Here is a 24,420-nt window from a genome sequence, read left to right as displayed (position 1 = left end):
CCATGATGTGCACCTCTTATACTAGCACTTGGTGTGTATAGAGAGTTGATGCATCAAAGAAGCAGCTTGAGTTAGAGGCCAGCCTGGGTTACCGGCAAGACCTTGTCCCAAAAATAAACAACAAACAAAGCAAGAATCGACGTGAGGCGAGAAAAGGACAAGTTGTGTTTATAGTAATGAAGAAAGCAGAACAATCAACTTCACATTCAGGTAACACTATGTAGACACAAGTGCAGAGAATCCGTATCCTTTAGAATCATGGCTGGTGAGCCACTGCACAGCAGGGAACAGTTCACACTATGCAGGAGAACGGATGCAGTCTTACAAACCAAGCCTGTGAACAAGTGGCACCAGTTTTAGATCCTAAGCAAATACAGACATCCTTCCCTGATACTCACTGAGACTGTTGTGAATTAAAAGCAAAAGAAACAAACCGCGACTCTGCTTGAAGAAAAATAAAATAAATAAAATCTATACCTCATATTTAATGAAAAAATTTTCAATGCAAATTAAATTATTAAATTTTAATAATTTGTCTAAGACCAAGAAACTTTAGAACAAAAGAGTGCTACAGGAATTGGAAGCTTGAGGAGCGGTTTTGTAGATACACAAGCGAGGAAGACTGCACTGCCCTGCACATTCACTTCTTCTGGCCCAACAGGGTGGCTCCTGGATGTGACTGGAGCTATCCTCAGAGCTGGCTAAATGACACTGTGATGTTCATCTCAGGCGGAAGGTGGTTCTCTGCTTGTTACATTATATTAGGATACAGTAGAAAATCTGTGAGAAACTATACTGAAGATGAAAAAGGTTTTGGTTGTGAATCAAAAATTTGATGAAGAAAATGTTTGAAATGTAAATTGCATGAATTTCCAATAATGTTAGCTTTGCATAACTGATCAAATAATAGTTTATATCACATTAAGAAAGAAGTGTTTCAGCTACATAACCACACCAGAGCCCTGAACCGCAGGTCCCAGGCTGCTCAAGCCTCTCTCTTACTACATCTGAATTTATTTATCTGAATCCTTGATTTGTGCTAAACTCCACCAGAGAAAGGATTGTACTTTAATTATATATTATCATTCCCAATATATTTACTATTCCACATCTTATTAGAGTTATCTAAACAAATGTGTCTCCTTCCTCCCACCTCCTCTTTTCCTAAATTAGTTACCTTTCTTATGGCTGTGATCAAATTTCTGATCACAAGGACTTCAAAAGGGTCTATTCTAGCTTCTAATTCCAGATGGCACCACCAGTCCCTCAAAGTAGGAAAGTCTGGAGGCAGGACAGTGAGGCATTGGTTTACTGCTTCTGCCATCAAGAGAGAAATAGAATATAGGCAGTAGAAATGGATTCAAGAAGTACACCAAGGCCCCAGCCAAGGCCGGATTCCAGCTTGGATCCAGTGTTGAAACAGTTTGCCTAAATGGTATATTTCACATAGCATACAGTTGTGCTTGAGACTATATAGTCCAAGGTCAAGCACTCTACCATATGCATCCTTGTTTTAAACTAATAAGACAGCAAAAAGCAATAACATTGCTTAGGAAAACACAAGGAGCTACAAAAATGGGTTGTGACTCAATTTTCCATTCTTAACAAATTCTAAGTAATTCAATGGTCACCAAGAGTTCTGAATGACTTAGCTTTAAAATGGATTAGTAAAGAGTGGCTGAGAGGGTGGGTATGTAAAAAAAAGAACAGAGTGTCTGAAGACAGAAATGGGTAATGGCACTGGAGGTTACTGCAGAATTTAGTCAAAGGATGTAGAGAAACATCCAGTGGTTTCATGGCACAGTGCACTGGGACCTGAGGAAAATCTACTAACTACATAAGGTGGAAGAAGTCAGGGGAGCATGGGAGAACAACACATTAGAGGTAAAGAAGTGGATGTAGCAGGAGGAAGGGGAGGCAAACATTCCTGGAGACAAGGGCATCAAAAGGTTTCACTTACACCAGGAGGCAGAAAATCGTGCTTCAAAAAGCAGATGGGACCACTCTCTAAGCCTGGAGAAAGGAGAGAGCAGGTGTGTTTGTAATGTAGTGTGATGTGTGACATCACGAGTCAAGATAAAGGAGTATCATTTGTATCTCCTTTCTCAACAATCACAAAATAGGAGCATGCATTTTTTTATTATTATTTTTATTGTTTTTCCTGAGCTATATATTTTTCTCTGCTCCCCTTCCATCCTCTCCCCTCCCGGACATGCATTTTTAAAGCTTAGTTTAAACTGTAGTGTAGTTTCAAACATTGAAACAGACAACTTATAGTCTCCACAGTGATGTCATCTTAACCGACGTGCTCCCTAATGAGTGCCATCAGTCTCACGGAGCTTCTCAGCTATGGTTTCCTGTGAGTCTCGCAGATGAGAAAATGGCCAGTGCTCAGGACTGTAGAGCTGCACATGTCACGGCACTCATGGAGCAGCTCAGAGACATAGCAAGTGCCTTGCAGGGGCCCCGGGGCCTTTTGAAAATAAAACACGAAAAGCCTATGTGAAACACGGCTCTAAAATGTACAAGAATTCCACTGAGTCTTCCAGATAAAACTTGACTATATGTTTACTCCATCTCTCTATTGGAAGAATTGAAATAATAAAAGTGGATGTCACAGTACACATAACAAAGTCTACTTCCCACACTCCCACATCCTGGCAACCTGAGCTCGAGTAGTACTAGCATTTGGAAAAAGCTATTAGGATTAAAGCACATGATACATGCAAAATGGAAAGCACCGTGCCTATCACATACACATTAACTAGTCCCTAGCGTCAGTGCCATCTTTATCATTAAACTTAATGTGACTGGGTATGTACCATAAGAATCTGACTTGGTGGAAATCGAATGCTTTAAGATTACCTCATTTAATAAGTTCAAATATTATAAACTGGGGTTATCTAGCTACTAAGTTCAGTTCTTCCAGCATCCCTAGGAATTGCCATACCTGACAGGATCTCACCTAGGTAGTTTAAAATGCCCTCACCTGTTTTAGATTACCGGGGATGACCTTGAATTCTGGCCCTTCTTCCTCCATTTCCTAAATCCTAGGATTATAAGCCTGTTCCACTACATCTAATTTAAACAGTGCTGGGGGAAGAAGCCAGGGCCTTAAGGGTTTCAGGCACTCACTTTGCCAAATGAGCAACAACTCCAGCCCCATCGTGCCCAAGATTTCAATCCAACACTAGATTTAAAGGAAGTGGCTATGAAAATTATCTCCTGGCTTTAAATAAAGAACATTACTATTTCTGAGATTTTTAAAAATAGCAAAAGTATAATAAAATGTGGAATTTCTGGAAATGGCAGATACTGCACATAGAGATATCGGCAGACTAAGGGGCCAACAGGGTTCTAACAATGTTCTGCCATTTGAACATCATATAGTGTGGCTTTAGGTTTGTTCGCCAATCTAGTACAGGATTTTTGTTCATTTGTTTTCAACAATAATATAGAAAGATGTATTTGATCTTGGGATGCACTGAAGCAAAAAACTGATAAATGTGTTAAGGTTTTATAATAATTTGATGTATCATAATTTATGGAAAATCACTTCTATGTGCTTCTCTGCTTTGGTTACACTTACCAATGGACTTTCTGAGAGTAAAATCATCATGAAGCTACTATATGAGTTTTAATAATGAGTTAAACCCTATATTAAGGAGCAAAGTGCTTCAAAGAATGATTCTATGTCAACATTATATGCATGGCATTAGTAGTTTTATGAGATGAAACACAATGTAAGCAAAGATATCACTATAAATGAATATATACTTAATAATATACAATTTTAAAATATAAAGGAAAAGGTAAGATCTATGAAGTTGTATGTTATTCCAAAACATAGAAATGAGGACTGAATGGAGTTGGGGGAAGTCCTTACAGCCCAGCTGGGGAAGAACTGGAATAACCACCAGTAAAAGTGACTATCCCCTTTCTGTTCTTGCCTCTGAATGGAAAGATGATACCATAGAAAATGTGTAAAGACCCACCGCAAGAACCGCAACTGACATCAGGGAAGGAAGCCAGAATACATTACATTGTTCATGCCAGGATATTAAATATGACCATCTCAAGCCAGCTGGAGAAGCCATAGGCATGTCAGTCAGACAAATGTCCAATTAATTAAACATAAGACAGTGTGCAGGGCTATAGCACAAATCAATCAAACGACAGACATAGCCACTGTCAAACTGTCTATGAACATCAACTACAAAGCTCCTGGTGAAAAGGAAGTTCATGCTCAAATCTTATACACACACTCTTTGCCTGGACTTCGCACCTTCCCAATGTCACAAACCTCTACAGCCAACCCCACAACTACATAAGACCCTCTTTGTCCATTGCTCTGTTGCTAAACTGTCTTTTTAAATCATGTCAGAGTTCAACTGGTGACAAAGATAATCAAGATGACCAGTATATATACCGAGTATAAACTGAGTATATATCAAAATCTATACTCTTAAGAAATGACTCCCATAACATACTGGTAACACACCATAGTAACATGCTCTTACCGCTGGGAGAGACACAGATAATGAACTGACCTTTGGTGAATATAGAGTTAACAATTGCTATGATTTCTAGGATTGGAGGTACAAAAACCAAAACTTACTTCCATTTAAAAATAAAGTGCTTTCACCAATAATGCTTTGTTCATCACTTTGAAAGGCTATTTGCAGTCTATAAAACACTGCGCTTAGCACTCTTCCTATTGATATATCTGTCTTAGCCATACACACTCCTTAAAAAGGAGCTTCAAAAAAAAAAAGGAGCTTCAAGTTGCCTAAGGACAAATTTTGTTCCACTTGCGACTAAGGATGTGATGGGCAATACTCTGCACAGAAAGCCTTTTCTGAGTGTGCTGGTAGATGGGGGCACAACTTTTGCGTCATCACTAACTTCTGTTAATACTGTTTTTTTTTTTTTCTGTGAGGATGAAAAATGTAAAGTCTACAAACGACTTATCAAGGACAAGTTTTTCAATTTTTCTTTTGCAATCTTTGAGTTAAAGTTTATGCCAAATACCCGTAATATCTTGGTTTATAGTGACATTTTCTCACGAAGAATCTTGATTTTTGTGACAAATCTCTATAGGGTACAAATGTAAAATACTATTTTTCAGACAAGTGGTTTACATGTGGTTAATCCTCCCCTGATGAGCACCCCTACCCTGACCTAATCTGCAGACTCTTCATCATTTAGAATATCTTCATATCCAGCCTTCTTCATGATATCAATGAGGACCCAAAGAATCCCTTCATGTAACAAGATCCCCATAAACACCAAGTCACTTTTTCATTCATGCCAACCACATACATACAGCAAAGGCCCTAGGGAAGACAAGTCTGGAGATGGGGTACAGAGGAGCATGAAGTACAGTACCTTGGAAAATACAAAGAATTCAGTTTCTTTTCCAAATAGCGTAACTCACTATTTAGCTGAGTAATTTTAACTAAATTGTTCTCTATTTAAAAATCAGAACAAAGGTTTTTATAAGCCTATAAAACACTAACTTACCATACTTTATCAAATACTATACGCATGTATTCATTTAGAGGCACAAAAGTAACTCTGAGAAGCGTCACTGCTCTTCAGACGTTTAAGAGGGCTTCTGCATCACTTATAGACACATCTTTCATATTCAGAACCTTCTAGTCTAAGTTGGAAACGTTTCCAAAGTCTAAATACACAATTCAACTGATTATTCTGCAAAGGGTCCATGTGGGAAGAAATATTTGCTCCCTGGATCCTTCTTTGGCAATTTAGATATTTAATCATCATTTCCAAAGCAAATTTCCAAAAATCAAATAAATCACAAACCTACAAATATAATTGAGCTTCCATGAAGGAGTTCCAATCATCTGCCAAAACAGACCTGAAATTCTTAATCCCTTGTCCAAAAAAATTGGACCAAGTATTGACGTTTTCCACCAAGCAAGCCACATAGTCACAAATGTTTCTCATTTACTCCACCCCTAGGGCATACAGCTCAAATAAAAAATTTCCCGAATACCCGAAATTTCAGATGCAATTTGGAATGCAAGTGATTCATAATTCAGGAAACATTACGCTTGTGTCTTACCCACTCAGAGTTTCTGGAATGCAACTCTCAAGAGAGCATTCTTGCCAATTAGAAGTCTGGCTTTGTTTTCAGTCATGAGACCTAACTATTATGCTCATTGACCCTTACTCAAATGTGATTTTGAAGCCTCAACAGTCTGAACCTACAGCTACTGTTCAAGTGAGAAAGTTGCTACCTCAAGGGAGATAATAAGGTTCCTATGTATACCATGACAAAACCAAGTAATGGTACATCCATTCCCATTAAGAAAGGGCAAATCAACACTAAAAGAAAACAAGCTAGTGTCTTTGCTTCCACAACAATATCCTTGCAGTGGCCTCTGAACAGATTTAGACCCTAATTAAATCAACAATGATGTTTCGCAGAGGCTCTTGTCATATTCTAATCCTGCCCTTACCTTGACGCCCTTCTTAAGTCATCACTTATGTGTGGAGGGACCACAACAGCAACCATTTTCTTTCACAGACTCCTAAACTGTCTCAAGGAAAGGGATACAGCTGCCATGGGGGAAGGAAAGTGGTCACTGAGTGTCTGGGACACTCTCATTTGGGACCCTATTAGAGTCAATTCTATGTGTCCATACAGGGAAATACAGCTTTCCTAACCCTCGTATTAAAGGAGAAATTGTTTAGCTGAGGATAGGAAATTGAACACCAGATGACTATATTTTTTCATGAAATTAAACAGTGCTGTGGATTTTCCCCTCACCACAGCTGGTTTAGGATAATGCATAATCAGTGCACTAATAATAAATTTCTATAAGCAAATAATCACACACAAAAGAGTATAGTCAGTTTGCCCAGTTATCTTTCTTCCCTTCTTGTTTCTGTCAGCCATGGCTTCTTGACTTCTGCAGTTCAGTCAGGAAAGAAAGTTTTACATGGGATGAGTCAGTTTATCATCACCCCATGGTGTCCCTTAATTCTCTTGTTTTCTCTGACTGGTCTTTTATTTATAGGCTCACTCTATACTTGCTTCTTTTCCTTTTGCCTGTATTGCCATTGGATAATTGCTAACTTCACCTCATAGTCTGTACAGGCACCAAATGTTTTGTGTGGCAGTATACTGCTGTACAATGAAACAGAATTCAGCAAGATGTGGTCCTACTTGTGGAATTGTTTTTATGGGTCGGCCTAACTGGGCATGTAGTGGCTGACAGCTGATTAAACCGTAGGCTGTGTGTTTTTATGAAAACAGTTTCAGATGAGAGTAAAATCTGAATCAGTAAGGAATACTGACTCTCACAATATGAGTGGGCTTCATCCAGTCAGTTGAAGGGCTGAAGAGAACACAATGCTGCCATACTGCTTGGTCACCATAACAGAAACACCATATCTTCAGCTTGTTCCAAGCAGCCTTCGTGGCTCTACAGGAGCTTTAGGTTCTTGGATTCAAATTGAGACATCTACTCTGCAGATTTTGGATTTGCCAGTGTCTACTATTTCTTGAGCCAAAAGTTTCTAAGCACAGAGAGATACTTAAATGTATCCCACCGAATCTATTTATCTGAAAAGTCTCAAAACCACACGACCCCCAAGGGCCTCAGTTGGACTGTGGGGAAGCACACATGAACAAGGTCTCCAGGAGGCCTTTCTCAAAGAAGAATCAATGGCAGCGTACAAAGAGCCAGAACAGCTAGCAAACCAAAGTGCTATCAAGAAAAAAATCACTTAAGAAAATAAAAGTATTTGAAGGCAAGCTCTGCCAAGCACAGTATCAAACCATGTAAATCATTCCCCCCCCCCCCAAGAATTCCCATAAAGCCAGTGACCTGGTTTTAGCTGACAGTTCGGTTGCTTTTGCCTGCATATGAAGACCATGATAATTTTCTCTGTTTTTAAGACTTAGGTACTGTTATTTGAAGCTGATCACGGGGAAATAAGCTGACGACACAGAATAGATCCATAAATTAATTCATTACTCTTATGGTGCACTGTACATACAAAGCCAACAAGCTCACTTGAATGGCAGCCAGGTTCTTCCGCTCCTGAGATGGTGCCTCATGAACAAAGCGAAGCCAGTTGGAGTGTCTAGGGTTAGTAGCATCCAAAATATACAGAACTTCTCCCTTGCTCCCACGAACCTAAAACAAAACAAACAAAAAATTCATATTAATCATGCTAAATTTACCAAGGGTGGAATACTACATATTTTTCTGAAGTATACATCTTTTTATTGATAAGCATTGAATAAGTTTAAACTAACAGCACTCATGATTTAAACATATGTATAAAAAGAGCCTACTATTTAATTTGGCAGATGTCTGCATGACTCACAACTGTTCTCAAATCTCAGAGACATAACATCTTTTCTGTGTCCATTTTGCAGGTGTATTTAAATATACATGTGACAATCACAGTTGTTCAGGAGGCAATCATAACACAATCTGTCTTGTGTCTCCATGGAAGAAAGCAGCACTACCTCCCAAGTGAGATGAGCGGAGTCGGGGCAATCTCTTTCAATTCTCTTTCCATATGTTTAGAGAATTATCTGAAGAAGGGGAACTGACTAATCCAACTAGGAGGTGTGACAGCTCATGGGACACGGGCCTTTCTAGGGGATAAAGAAAACAGACTCTATTTTGTCATTAAAAAATGTACTCATGAATTTCTTTGAACAATATTTTTTATTTGTTGCATTTTACATAGTCTCTAGCTATAAATCTTGCAGGTAAAACATAATATTTTAACAGGGAAAGAAGTAACGGAAGGAAAGAAGGAAGGAAGGGAGGGAGGGAGGGAGGGAGGGAGGGGGGAAGAAATGAATCAGTCCATTGAATGCTCTTGAACTCAAGACGCTTGGAATCTACTGTCTCCATCCTCCATTATTGGTTACGCTGGCCCTCTTTAACAACATACAGGCAGCAACTTCCACTTGTGTATATGTATAGCTGAAATCCAGCAGAGAAGAGATGGAAAGATTTCAGAGAATGAAAATCCAATTCTCAGCGCCCACATAGTGGCTAACAACCCCTGTAACTCTCCTTGTACAGGTGTGACACCCTCTTCTAGCCTCTTTGGGCACTGGACACAAGTAATACATAGACATAACGTAAGCAAAACAACCATACCCCTAAAATAAAGTAAAGTAAATATTTTAATCCAGCAGAGGATGTACACCTAAAATAAATATTTTAATCCAGCAGAGAATATACAAAAAATGAATGGCATGCAAAATCTAGAAATGTACTGGAAGTACAAATGAGGTAAGAGAAACATCCAAGGACACCAAATGCATGGGGCATGCATTTTTCATGGCACATCTGCACATTTACTCATTCAACAAACTACTGCTGAGTCCTGGATTGCCCAGGACTAAGAATGTTTCTACAAACAAAACAAACTCAGTCTCTGAGCTCACAGGACTTCAGAGTAAACAAACATAGAATGAAACTTCATGTTACTACGACGACCAGGAAGAAAAATCAAGCAGACTCCAGAAAAGTAAGTCACAGAGGAAAGGCTAGGTAAGCATCTTTGATGAGGTGGTTCTAACGCAAGTGCTCTCAAGGGGAGAAGGAGCTGGAGAATGATTTTCAAACAGAGCAGCAAGCAAAAGCAGCAGAAAGCTCTGAGTTTTGAAAACGAGCTTGATGTACACAAGGAAGAGGAGAAAGGCTGAAGAAGATGTGATAAGCACACCTGAGAAATGATCGGCATTGGGATCGAGTGGCAGATGACAAGTCACAAACAAACAGACCGAGAAGCCACCCACACAGTCCCCACAGTGTACGTGCAATGATTTCTACCCAAAAATCTGTTTAAAACTCATCTGTTGGAAAAAAAACGGGTGAAACTTCAAGATTCTCACATATATTGTATAGAAGGCAAAAAAATCAGCTAGCCTATTCCTATTGTCTGATATCTGCCATTGCTCAAAGAGCTGTTTCTTTCCAAAGCCAAACAATTTTCAATAATCCTTACAGTATCTCTAAAGAGATTTGCAATGATCGCTGGAAAGCAGAAATTTAATTTTCAGTATTTTAACTGCTAAAAGCCTTGTGTGTCTCTTGAATACTTAGGTCAGTATTGTGAGAATTAGTTATAATTCTAAGAACAACAACAACAACAAAAAAAAAACCAAACTGGTACTGAAATTTGTTCTGCCTCCCTGCTTCAAGCCTCACTGACCCAAGGAGAATATAAATAAATAAATAAATAAATAAATAAATAACCAGCAGCAATAATGTTCTGCTGGATTTAAAACACACTGTATACCTACCACTCAAAGAGAAGTTTCATTTAAAACAGTAACAATTGTAGATGTGTGGCATAAAATCCTTCCCTTCAAGTACCATCATAACTACAGTTTTAAAATGTTTTTATTTCTAATACCCAAATAACTCACAAGTAGTCATCCTGCTACATAGATGAAAAATATTATTTTCTTAAAGAAACTATAATTTAAAATCCTAACTATTGCTAAAATCCAAATTTCAATGAGTAAAAGAATATTAGAACATGTGCTTGTCAATGCCATCTCAGCTTGAAGAGGGGCCTAGTCAGGGACTTGTAATGAGCCCCTCAGTAATACATTCATTACTCTGTATTTTATAACGTGATCAAATGTGCTTGACATTTGAACTCAATGCAAAGAAGATAGACATTAACAAAACTTTCTCAGGTTTACTATAATAAGTACATTTAAGGAGTAGGACTGTTCATTTTATTTCAGTTTTGTCTCAGGACCCTAGGCTCCAACTATTTTCAGTCAATATAATGATTAGTATTAACTGTCAACTTGATAGAATCTATAATTATCTGAAAGACTGCTGCTGGACATGACTATCAAAAATTATATCAATTACATTAACTGCAATAAGGAACTGCACTGTGGGTGGTGCCATTCCCTGGGCTGGGATCCTGGACTGTAGAAGTGGAGAAAGAAACCTGAGCAACATGCATCCATCACTCTCCGTTCCTGACTGTGGATGCCATGTGACCAGCAACTTCTTTCCAGCCATAATGGATTATACTATAACTGGGAGCCAAGCAAAGCCCCTACCTCATTAAGTTGCTTTTGTTAGGGTATTTTATCACAAAAGTAGAAAAAGAAATTAACCCACTTAGTATTAGCAACCTGCTTTCATTTTTGGTTCACCAGATAGACACATTTTTCAGCTGATTGATCCTCATACAATATTCCATCTTAAGAGAAATACACAACTTCTTATTGAAATTCTTCTGAAATGTATTATTTTTAATAAAACAATGTATACTTACTGTTATTTATAATCTCATAACAAAAATAATGGTGAGAAATTACTGTACACTGCCCAAATCTTTATATGTGAAAACCTACCTTTGTTTGGTGGTAGAGTCAATGCCCATCTTATTGCAATCACCTGCACTCACAGACTGTTAAGCATCCCTTCTTGGCCCATTACTGAGCTGTGTGTTGCCCTGCAGTCTGCAGCTCCTGTGAAACCACTGCATTACCTATTCCTAAGACTGCATCTTCCTGCCCTTGTCACACTGTTGCATTACCTGCTCATAAGACTGCATCATCCTGCTCTTTTCACAGTTCACTTGATGACACACCCTCTGAAGGAGACACCCTTGCTCTTTCAGCACAAGCCAGTTAAGACACCCTAGGCAGATAGCTACTATTAAAGCATCCATTTAACTGTCTTAATTTGATAATGAGCCCTGAGGTTATATATTCAACATTTTTGACATCTAACAAAGAAAACTAAAAGCGCTTCTTATTCCAACAGCTTGTATGCTTTGCAGCCAAAGCACAAAACTAGTCTCCCAACGCCTTTTACTTAAAATTTCAAGGAAGTGAAACAATTTATTACTGCCCCACTTAAGACAGTCTTCTACAAAGCAGGCCCATAATGACATCAGCATTTCATATTAAAATCATCTCAGTTCACGATTTATCCAGCTTTCCTACACTAGCAACACAAAGCTGTTGCCTAAAGTCAAAGGGAAAGACACCCTATGGAAAGTAGAAGACAAAATCGGGCTGTTTCACATCTCTCTGTGCCCGGCTCCTCCATCATTGAAGACTGCGCCCAAATGGCAATGCGACTGTTTCCAGCTCCTGTTCAATAATGATTTTGCTTTTCTAGTGTTCAGGAGGAAGAAAAAATATGTCCATATTTGCTACCATAGGTATGCACCTTCTTTCAGATCTAAGACCAGCAAAGGAAAGCCACAACTCACTTCATCTTCCAAATCAGCTTATTTCAGAGGAAGACAAACACACAAAAATTCAGCTCAATTAGCTCATCTTCACAGGTGAGTGGAAAAGTAAGAATATGGCCAGGCGGTGGTGGCACACGCCTTTAATCCCAGTCCTTGGGAGGCAGAGGCAGGTGGATTACTGTGAGTTCAAGGCCAGCCTGCTCTACAAGAGCTAGTTCCAAGACAGGTTCCAATGCTACAGAGAAATTCTTTCTCAAAGGAAAGAAAAAATCATCTAAAACAATTGATTCATCATTATGTCCTTCAGTCATCTCACGACTTCCCAGAGAAGACGTGTGTAATTAGCAAGGCTTTTCAGAACAGTGGTTCAGAATGCTGAGACTGACAGCACGCATGCCTTTAATGTATAAAATGTCATCTTTTGATTTAAATTTCAAGCACTTCTCTGCAATTTTTTTAACTGAAGGAAACCATATGCCCTGCCTTCAGAGCTTAATTAGTCCAATGTCAAGATACTTTACAAGTACTGAAAAGCAAGAGATTCTGGATTGTAATCTGACATCTCAGTTATCAAATTTAAACCAAAAGACCAAAACACCCGGAGACCATGAGCACTGTCACAAGCAAGCTGATGATTTATAGTTTCCAAGCACAGAGCATGTTTCCCTTCATGTTTTTCAAGAGATTCAAAGGTTTGGATGCTTCTAAACACCAAAAGAGTGTCAGTACAGAAAGTGAGGCGTTCAGGAAATAGGGGTATGGGTTTACACTGTAGCTCAGCACCCTGTTAAGTGATCTTGACTGAACAGACTCTTTATAAGACAGGTCCAGCTGGGCGTGGTGGCACCCCATGAGTAGCAGCACAGATGCAGAGGCAAGGTACAGATTTGGATAGTGGGAGCGGAAGGGAGACAGTTAAAGCTAAGATATACTAATTCTTACTGTGTGTCAGTTCTGGAAAATGCATTATGATCTTAGAAATGAATGTACCTATGCGCCAATTACCAATTATTATAATCATCTAATAATCATAATTATATGCTAAAATACTAGAAAAGTTGTATCCCTTATTAGTACTGAGTGTTCACTGAACCTAACATTGGTAACTTTAAGATGTGCCAGGAAAAGCTTTTGAAGAAATTTTTAAATATGGTTCTTTTACTTAATTAGCATTTTGAGTATTATTAAGGAAATATGAAACCTTGTTTGAGCCTGTAAAATATTGTTCTGGGAAATATAAAGTTGAATACATATGCATTGTAATCACTAGAAACATGTAATACATCTGGCTATAAAAATGCAAACAGTTCATTTGCTTGAGCGAAAAGAAACATAAACCGCAGAGCAGAGAAGACATTGTGAAAAGCACCCAGTAAAACCTACACTTGGTTTCTTGACACAGAAACATGGCACAGGTGTGGCTTCCATTTTCACTGCTGGTGACACCAGAGAAGCATGGCAGAAGAAAGCTGGCTTTGTGCTTCTCTAGACTCCATCTGCACCTTTCTCTTACGGTTCGCCAATACATTGTTCTGATAACACTGTAAACAATCTTACGGAAAGAACAGTGAGGCTCGGGTCCCACGAGTCATGCTAGGAAATCCTCTCACCTTTTCTTGACCAAGACCAACCAACAGGACTTCCAAGGACAGACTACTCCAGTCTGACCCACCTCACCTCCACCAGGACTTCCACCTTCAACATTTTTTGTCAAAAAAAAAAAAAAAGTTCTTGGTTTGGAGGCATGTTTTAATAAATCGCCTTTTCATAACTTTTCTTTCCACATTGACTTAAACATATTCTCAAATATACTCCTAACAATACTTTCATAACTGCCCAGTCTCTCACACCACTATCTGTTTAAAGACTACCCTCTGCTTTCTTCCCAGGTTGATTTGCATGCTCACCTCAGATCTCTCTCCTTTCCTTTCACCTCATTTCCAACATAAACTCAGTCACACACACACACACACACACACACACACACACACACACACCTGGCCCCAACCGTGTAAGAGCACAAGGGTCCACCTGTGGTAGAATGCATGAACCAGACAGATGCTCAAGAACAGGATTCCACAGTGATGAAAACTCCTTTTGTTTAACATTTGTTGTTTTTACTGAACATGTGCTTTGGATTCAACAGTCAAGTTCATTACATGAGAAGTGAGACATGCCAGGAAAGAATTCTGCTTTGAAGAACAAATAACAGCAATAACAATTAATAGTTATGGAGTGTTTATTACGTGCCAAGCACATAGCAACACAGTATAAAATAGAATCTTTTTAGTTCCCAAAACTGCTCTATAAAGGCGGGTGCTTTGAAAACTGAGGGACAAACTGAATGAATATCTTTGGGGGGGAACAAAAACAAAAACAAAAACCCTTCAAAGCTATTCCTGAAGCCGGGGCTTGAAGCATGCCCATCCAATTATGAGCCACTATCTTTGTCATACTACCTTAGTATGTGTGCCACCCTGATACCTGCTGCCAACTAGTGAAGAGAGCTCTACAAATAACTTTTTATAATGCCCACTCCTGCATAACTGTCAGCATCTGAGACTGAAATGTAAGTAGAAAAGGGATTCTTTCTAAGGTCATGTTATTTATGGAAAGGAATATAGAATAATTAAGGGTATATTTTTATTTGTTTGTTAAACTGTAGAATGCTCACTTTCTCATAAGGAGTGAAGTCAGAGTGCGAAAATAAGAAGGATTCAACATAAGGGAGTTTCTCCAAAGCTGAGACACAGAATCCCAGAGGTAGTTTGAAAAGTGTCACTAAGGGAACTAAGCATTGAAAGATGACTCTGGCCAGTAGCCAGCAATAAAGTGAGGACCTCAGCCTTAGAGTCTAGGTCAATGGTTCTCAACCTTCCTAGAGTTGTAACCCTTTAATACAGTTGTTCATGTTCTAGTGACCCCAACCATATAATTATTTTCATTGCTATTTCATAACTGCAATTTCAATGTTAATTCATAACTGTTAAATCATAATGTGAATATCTGTGTTTTCAGAAGGTCTTATGTGACCCCTGTGAAAGGGTCATTCAACTCCCTCAAGGTCACAACCCACAGGTTGAGAACCACTGGCCTAAGGGAATAAAATGCAGCCAGATTGAACAAGCTTGGAAGCAGTCACCAGCTCCAGAAAGAACCCAGGCCTGGGGACAGAGAGATGACTTGCTAGAGAGGGTGCTGTGCTTAAAGGCAGCACAGGCTCATTCCCAGCACCCACAGGACTAGCTCACAACCATCTGTAACTCCACCAGATCCAATAGCCTCATCCAGCTCTTGCAGGCCACATGCACTCACATGGGACACACATTTACATGTAAGTATTCACACATATACACAAATACATATGCTTTTTAAAAAATGAACTCAGGCCTGCCAACTCCTAGATCTAGCCTGGCTTAGTGAGAACTGAAAGCAGAGTTACACCTGGGCTTTTCCTCTTCAGAACCATAAGATAATAACAAGGTAGTTTCTCAAGCTACTGCATTCATGGTAATTTTAAAGGCAATAATAGAAAATGAATATCCCACTCCTGGAACCAAGTTTTCTGGTTGCTATCCTGATAATATATCAATCTCATTATCATAAACATTAGCATAAAATAGTACTCTTACCTGGTAGACATTAGGTCACAAGTCTAGAATGGTTTATCAAGATGTTGTTAGGGAGAGTCTGAAAAGTTCTACGTCCACATTCACCCCAGCTAGCGGCCCACCTTCAGCCTACTGAAGCTGTGGGGCCAAGGTCCTGATTATCTTGCTTCTTTCATTTGATGAGATACTAACTGATGGCTTGTAATCTCCCAATATTGCTGCTTATATAAAAATAGTGTAATTGCCTTTAAAAATCAATATAAGCATGTTTAATGTAAGGAAATTAATGATAGTAAGGGGAAGGGAAGAAGAGAGAATTATTATGTAGTCACTGTATATGTTAATGCTAACTCAGATTACAATCAATTCTTCCTAATTTGAAAATAATTAAGTCACATTCTCCACTTCCCATTTATCGGCTGTCTCCAGACACTAAGTGCTGAAATGGGCAGTATTCCCTACTTACAGCAAAGCTGCCGACATACTTCCATGGTTGTATCTAGTCGCATCAAAAATGCAACAGTAAAGATGCTACTAACTGAAATATTTTCTACAGCCTCATCACCTTGATACGCAACTAACACAAATTACAGATGTAGAACACAATAAAGAGAAGTCAGGGAACTTGATGTTCAAGAGTATTATGTGACTTCAGTTTGGAGCTTTAAAGTAAACTTTTAAAGCTAAGGTTTTCCAGAAGGGCATGCTTCTCATGTTACAACTACCCACCCTTTAAAATAACTCCCCTAAAATTTCTAAGTGACAAAACACTTTCTTTGTCCAGACCTATCTCACATTACTGAGGGAAAAAGCTGTCCTTGGTGTGCATATACAAAAAGCCTGATATGAAACCCTGTGCATGCATATACAAAAAGCCTTATATGAAACAGGAATGGCCAGCAAACTCTTCTCACTACTTCAGCCTTCACATATGCTCACTGAATGACGGGGTTGTGGGGATGCACTCTTCAAGAGAAAACAGCTTCAAACCACAGCCTGTTTTCATGAGAACCAAAAATACCTTGCTTTCACTAATGGACCTTCTTGACTCTGGCATCTGCTGTTTGATCTACATACGGTCACTCTACTCAATTTTCCTGGGGTAATAGCTAAAGATTTGGTGCTTTTACATCTACATAAACTGAAGATGTTCCTCCAGAACACTAGATTTCCTTAAAGCAGGTGTTTTTAAAGCTGACTCCTAAAGTGACTTTTATAAAGGTAATATAGGATATAACAGTGCTTCATATTACTTGCTCTTTGGATTTAATTAATTCCAGAAGAGGGCCTATGGACTTAGAAGCTAACATAAGCAATTGGACAAACCAGTAGAGTTCTTCCACTTCAGCAAGAGAAGATAAACGTCTGAGGGTGACAGCAGGTGCTCCGCACTGGCAGTGAGAGAAAGGGCAATGCCACTGAGTTAAAGAAGAGCATGTTCTATGGTGATATTCAAGATAGTCATCAGTGTGACTATGGGACAAGGCCAGTTCAGGCACCCTCTTCTCTGCTGCCCAAGGACCTAGCTGGAGACATCCCTGTGGACACCTGAGAGCCCCTCTAGAGCAAAGCCTCTTGCCAACCCTAAAATGGCTCCCTTAATTAAGATATCTTCTTCCCTGCTCCCATATCCACACTTCCTACATCTCAACCATCCCACTCCCCCAAGCTCTCCCCAGTCCTCCCCTTCTCCCTTCTCACTCTTCCTCTCCCCTTCCCATAGGGCAGGGTACCCTGTCCTCTCTTAGGACTGGAGGGGGAGTGGAAAAGGTGAGTGGGGGAGCAGCAGGAGGGAAATGGGAGGAGGGGAGGAAGTGAAAATTTTGAATGGTATTATTTATAAAAATTTAAAAAAAAGAAAAGAAAACATGTTAGTCTGCCTGAGAACAGAGATGCAGAATGGGCTGAGCTTACAAGACAGCATGGATGCAGATTCCATAAGGCTGATCAGCAGCACCGTTTCCAAGGTTCTCTTCATGAGAACTATTTACTCCCACACCTCTGGGGCCCAAGTGTGGAGCCAATACATAAAAACAGACCAAGCAGTGTTAAGATCTGCAGTCTCTCCTACACTCAGGAATACATTCCTTTTCAGATCAAGGGCAATAACCAAATTAGCATACATTCTAGAGACAATCTGGAGGACCCAGTCAAGTCACCAAAGCCCTCCCCTGAATTTTGAATCATCTAAGAGTAAGAAAATACAAGTCTAGCCAACTACAGACAAAAGAACATATGTGAATTTCAATCTTCCTCTGGGGTCTGACAGAAGGGAAGATATCGTTAAAACTATGGCTCATTAAATCAAAAGTTAAAAAACAGCAAAAACATACATCAAAATATTAATAATCTAAGCTTTTCTAAAAATTCTTCAGAGAACAAAATTAATTTAGAGCAGTCATTTATCATACAGTGAATAAATTATAGGCCAAGCCATTAAATAAAATTTATTCAAGTTCATGAACATTAATCTTCTTTACATGCAAAGCAAACAAAGATTCTCAGGTAGTTTCAAGCAAATATAAGGCCCTCCCTGGAAAACTTCTATGCTCTAGAGGCTTATACGTGTGCTGGTGCTTTAGAGTTGCTGTAAATAATATTACTAACTTTGTGGAAAATTCTTAACCCCTGAGCCTCTTGACTCACTTTTTAGTGTAACATGTAGATCAGAGATACAGTTTGTAACAACACAGGCCAAAAGGAAGCAAGCTCACGACTCCCATGAACGAAATCAGCAGTGCCCTCAAGGAGACTTTTAGCCTACAGCACTTGTTTAATACAATACCCAGGAAAATGATAAAACACCTTGATGAACACAAAAATACAGAGTAAACAGAACACAAATAGCATCTGTGTTACTCTAATACTAAGCAACCAACAATGGCCAACACCAAGAGACTAAAAGAAGTGCCGAGTAACCAGAAAGAGAACTACTGAAACACAGAAAAGTGCAGAAACCAAAACTCATCTAAGCTCAGGGATGCATCAACCTCATCTAAGCACAGGGCACATAATACTAAAAACAGCCTTCCAAGTTTTGAGTGTAAGAAATAGAAAAAGAAAACGCAGAGTTTAAAAAGAACGGTAATAGAAAGACAAAAGATATAAAAAGCAGGGGTGAGAAGAGGAAGGAAGAGGAAGACAAGTTTCTGAAATAGGTAAAGGGAAGTGGTGGGGAAAGAGGAAGTGTGAGGAGGGGCAAACCAGGGAAAAGTGAGAAGGGAACAGGCACCTTGTCTCTCATTTTTATTTCCCATGCACGGTCTAACCACATCCAGGACTCTAATGGAAAGAAATGCATACAGCGGGCTCTTCTACAAGCCCCCAAATTACGGCACATCTCCAAGACTTATAATAAGCAATAGGATACATAAATTTGTTTCATTCCATAATTAGCGGTTGCTTGCACAAAGAAATCAAAGATCAACAATATGGAGTCAGTGCTGTGAAAGAGCTCAGAATTCTTGAGAAAAGGCAGGAGCAGACACCACAGATGTTGAAAACAATACCAGTGATATTCCCACCAATGAGGAAAGAGTGGGCAATGACAAGGCCACAGGCCAAGTAAAGGCAAAACCAACAGCATATAGGGGGGATAGATTCAATGAAGCATCAGCATATCAGAAGGAAGTGCTGACGGACAGACCATAGGGGCAGAAAATGCCAAGTAGATAGACAGAGGAACAAGGATGAAGAAGAGGGAGAGGAAGTGCCTAGGAACAAAGAGAACAAAAGGGCAGGGCTTCCACATGGCCCTTGTGCAATATGGAAAAAGAGTACCACCCACCTTTTCATTAAGAGAAACAACGAGATTCTTCCTAAGGGGAAGATTTATTCCACTTAACATCTGGGTTGTTGTGCTCCACAAGCAAAGTCGGCTACTACACTGCACTAGGCTGTTTGTGTATAGAAATCATTTGTCTACTTTCTCAGACTGATATGAACGGATAGTGGAGAGGTAGTCTGCACATGGGTTGTCTTGCCAGGTTCTGCCTGCTAGAGGAGCATCCTTTTGGGCTGGAGCCTGTAAGCATCAGGCCTTTGTACAAACATTTCCTCAACAGACTGCAAAGCTGCAGGTTCAATGGGGAATGTTTCTCTCATAGAGAAAAATAGATTTCCTTATGTTGATCAGAAACACACTTCTCTCATTGCACTCACAGCGTTTTGTTTCGTTTCAAGTCTAGCTAAGAGCTAAGTCTCAGCATTTCCCACACAACATCACAGACAACCACAGGATTATAACTACTGTTGCTTTTGTTCTTCAAGTCTCCTCACTGAGTGACAGGTCAAAGCTTCAGATCCTCTCCTGTGGCTGATGAGGTTGCAATGCCAGCTCTCCCACAATGGGTGATACACAGTGTGCTGAAGCCTAATTCTCTCCCATTCACAGACATTCTTCTTCTTCTTCTGTTACAGTCTGGGGTTTTGTTCTGGCTGCCAAATAATACTGGTAATGAAAATGGCCACATAAATCAAGTATACTCTGAAATCATTTGCATATAATCAGTATCAAATCTAAATTGCCCTTCCTCCTAACTCAACCTTACCCATGCTGCATTTCAGCATTTGTCTTTGGTCTATTATGCTAGTTATTAAAAACTTGTGAAGTTAGCAAATATCTCATAATCTTTCCAGCCTGTGAGATGGCTCAGCAAATAAAGACACCTGCTGCCAAGCCTGATGACTTGAATTCAACTCCTGGGACTCAAAATTCTAGTCTCACAAGTTCTCCTCTGACCTCCATTCAAGTACTGTGGCACATCAGTGCTGCATCCACATGCATGTAGTCACACAATTTTTAAAATGCAATAAAATTTAAAGTATATTCATATTACTCATCCCTCACAGCTATTAAGATGCTACAACTAAAAACAAATAATAAGTAGCAACATCAATGAGGAAATGCAGAAAGTGGAACTTTTAAATATGTTGATGGGGTGGAAAACAATACAGAGATCCCATAGAAAATCAAAAATAGAACTTTTTCTGTATATAAACCCAAGAAGACTTGAAATCAGAGAGATATCTGCAGGCACATCAGAATAGCCAATAAGTAGAAGCAACCCCAATACCTACTAGTAGATAAATGGCTTTTGAAAATGTGATATGCATTAACAAGACATACAAAAGCACACACGCACAGCCACTGCCTGGGGAACAAAGCGGCTGAGGGTTGGGTAAGAACAGCTGGCTTCTCTTAGTTTACTCTTTTCCTTCTGTTGCTTTACCTTGTCCAGCTTCAATGTGATGGTTTTGTTCACCTTGCTCTAGTTTATTTTGTTCTGTTTGATAGTTATCTCTTAGAAGCCTGTTCTTTTCTAATGAGACAGAAGGGGAATGGATTCAGTTAGGCAAGAAGGTGAGGAAGAAATGGGAAGAACAGTGGGAGGGGAAACTGTATTCAGGATATATTGTGTTTGAGAAAAGAATCTATTTTTAGTAAAATGGGAAAAAATAAAACAAAATAAAAATAACAACTACTTAAAAGCATGTGCCATACTAGGACGGCAAACAATTAAATTCAAGCTGTTTTTTTGTAAAACACTACTTTATAAAGCAATAAAAGCTATCAAAATTTCAATGTTATAGAATTCATTCTGCTATATTGCTTTTTTAAAAAAAAAGTCAATTGGTCCCAATATAACTGAAATATTTCATTTGTTTTTGGCACATTGATTTCAGGAAAAACTAGCCAAATGCAGAAAACTACACCCAGGCTACAATGCCATGTACAAACATATAAAGCATCTACTTCTAGAAAATTTAGTGTGTTCCTCACACACACTTGAGTTGTTGAGATAACACCAGCCACACCAGATGTTAGAACTTTTCACACAATTTCAAAAAATTTTCCTCCCACCATTTAAAAACTAAACAAACAAATAACAGGCTCACTTCTACAAGTCAACTTCAAGTCCTCTGTAAATAAACTGCTAGACCAAGCATAGTAGCACATGTACTCAAGGAGTACCCAGTACTCAAGGAGCAGAGGCAAGTGAATCTCTAAATCTACAGAAAGAATTTCAGGCTAGCCATATGCAAGGATGATATACTATGTGATAAATAAACAAATAAATATAATTGTTAAGTTACTGTACATTATGTTTATATACAGGACCAGCAATGATACTCCCTATAGAATACTGTAGCTATAACACTAAGTACACAGAACGAAGAAAGGGGATTGACAGCTGCAAGAGAAAATCCACAAATGATATATAAAGGAAAGTCCTTCTGAATAACAGATGGCTTCCCAATGGAAACTTTACAAGCAGAATAGCTGTGAGCAATACACTCCAAATCCTGGAAGACCACAGATGCCAATGCAAACTACCTGGCAAAGCAACTCTACATGCCAGAGCTGAAGGAGAAAAAAGCTTTCCAGATACAAACAGGCTAGCAGATTCATGTCCACTGGAAACAATGCTTTGGACTGAACAGAGGTATAAGCAGAGCCAAGAAAATACAGAAAGGAAACAAGCAAAGATATAATAACTGAAATACAGAATAAAACTAAAAATACAAATAACAGATATGCACACAGTGACAGTAATCTGTTCACACCTCTCACTAATAATTCAAACATTAATGGCCTAGATTCCCTAATCAACAGACAAAGTTCAGCTGAATAGATTAAGAGAAACAATTTTTTTCTATAAAGACACATTTTATATCCAAGGACAGGTACCATGCTGTAATGAGAAAGTTTCCAAGCAAATGGGAATAGGAAACAAGAAGGCATCTCTATCTAAATATCTGATTAAACAAACTGCATCCCAAAGTTATTCTGAAGAGATACATAATGATACATCAGTCTGATCAAAGGAACAATTAGCCAAGAAGACATTATAGTCCTAAACATACATACAACAAACTCTGATGCACTCAATTGCGTGAAAAGCATAATACCAACATAAAGACACATATTAACTCCCTTCCAGTGTTAACGGATGATTTTAATACCCACTGTCTCTATGGACAAACATCAGAATTAGTTGACTTCATTCACTGAACAACACTGAAAATCTCTCTTGACTTGGAGGAGACTGAACTTTTGCCACACTTTGCAGTAAGTTAAAAATATGCCCTGAGATCATTTAAAACTACATACTTAATCTGCTGACCTACTGTACTCAGTCTAAGCTTACCCCACCTTTAGGAAAACAATGTGCCAAATCTTCAACTTCCCACGTAATCAGCTTTTGCAACCTATGCCAAATGCAGATCCTAAGTTACAAATTTTTTCTTGTCCCTCAACCAGAATAATGAATGTGTGTATGTGTTATGGTAATCATTTGCTCAAAACAGCCAACAAGGAATACTCCAAAAGCAGCTTTAAACAATAAATATTTGATAAATATTTAAAAGCAACATGTGGTTATGATTTGGTGACAGCTGTGTACAGTTCTGAATGCTATTCTGGATCAGCTGGGGTCAGGAAAATGACTTCTTCTCTAGTAAAATCTCTGTTAAAGGTGTCCTTAAAAAATAAATAAAAGTATTCTTCATTCCTTTCCCATACCATGTTTTCTGGGATGTTCAATAAATACAGAGCAGAGCCCTCTGTTAGAGTAAGAAAACACACACGGGCAGCAGGGAGAGACAGACATCAGACACACACAACAGACAAGCCACAGACGACAAACAACAGGCACATGTCAGACACCGGAAAAGAAGTGGAGAATTCAAAGTTGGGCTCATTCTCAGATTCAACTACTCCAAAAAGTATATTTTTTTCATTCTTTAATGTGAAAACAATGTAGATCCTATCAGATAGCTACATAATATTGTACCGAAACACCAAAGAATATGCATTCTACTCAGCAGCTCATTTACTTAAAATAGACCATGTTTGGGGATACAACATGATTATAAAAACAAGACAAACAAACAAACAAAAAAAGCATTGAAAAAATCCCATGTATTCTCTATGACTGCAATGCAATAAAACTCAAAATCAAGAACCAAAGAATTTCTAAACATACACACTCATAGAGATTAAATATCCCACTATTGAATGATGAATGAGCTAAATAAAAAAATTTTCTTAAAATCCTGGAAAGAAAATTAAAATACAATACAGCAAATCCTCTGGGACACATTAAATCCATACTAAGAGGGAAATTTATAATACTAATGCCTACATTAAAAAATTAGAAAAGCAACAAATAAATAGCTTAATAATGCACCTCACGATTTTGAGAAAAATAAGAACAAACCAAACCCAAGTTCAGTAGATGGGAAAATAAAAAAAAAAAAATCTAGGGCAGAATTGATGATGCATGCACATAAAAAGCAAACAAACAAAAAACACCAAGAAATATAATACAAAGAATCCCTGAATCTAAGACCTGCTTCCTTGAAAAATAAACAATTGACAATACTTTGCTGAATAAACTGAATGAAAACAAGACATAAATCAATAAAATTAGAGAAGAGTATGGAAAAATTACAACAGACACCAACGAAATTCAGAAAATCAGAAGGGAAAACTTTAAAAACTTTTCTTTGATTAAGCTAGAAAACCTAGAAGAAGAAAAAATGAATTTCTAGACCTAGCTGCGCT

At 38.6% G+C, this 24,420-nt stretch overlaps 1 protein-coding gene across 1 annotated transcript in view; it reads right to left on the bottom strand.

Annotated features, from left to right (window-relative positions):
* Nucleotides 1–24,420, bottom strand: part of Prdm5 (PR/SET domain 5) — a 155,550-nt gene that overhangs the window by 102,792 nt on the left and 28,338 nt on the right. Inside the window, exon 3 of the mRNA XM_041641533.1 lies at nucleotides 8,049–8,171. Within this exon, the coding sequence (XP_041497467.1) occupies nucleotides 8,049–8,171 (123 nt within the window). The remainder of the gene's footprint in view (nucleotides 1–8,048; nucleotides 8,172–24,420) is intronic.

The sequence above is a fragment of the Microtus oregoni genome, unplaced genomic scaffold, assembly GCF_018167655.1.
Source record: "Microtus oregoni isolate MIOR12 unplaced genomic scaffold, Mior012 000002F_ref0000024, whole genome shotgun sequence".
Classification (NCBI taxonomy): Eukaryota; Metazoa; Chordata; class Mammalia; order Rodentia; family Cricetidae; genus Microtus; species Microtus oregoni.
Note: the sequence above shows the minus strand (reverse complement) of the source record. Positions and strands in the feature narration are given on the sequence as shown.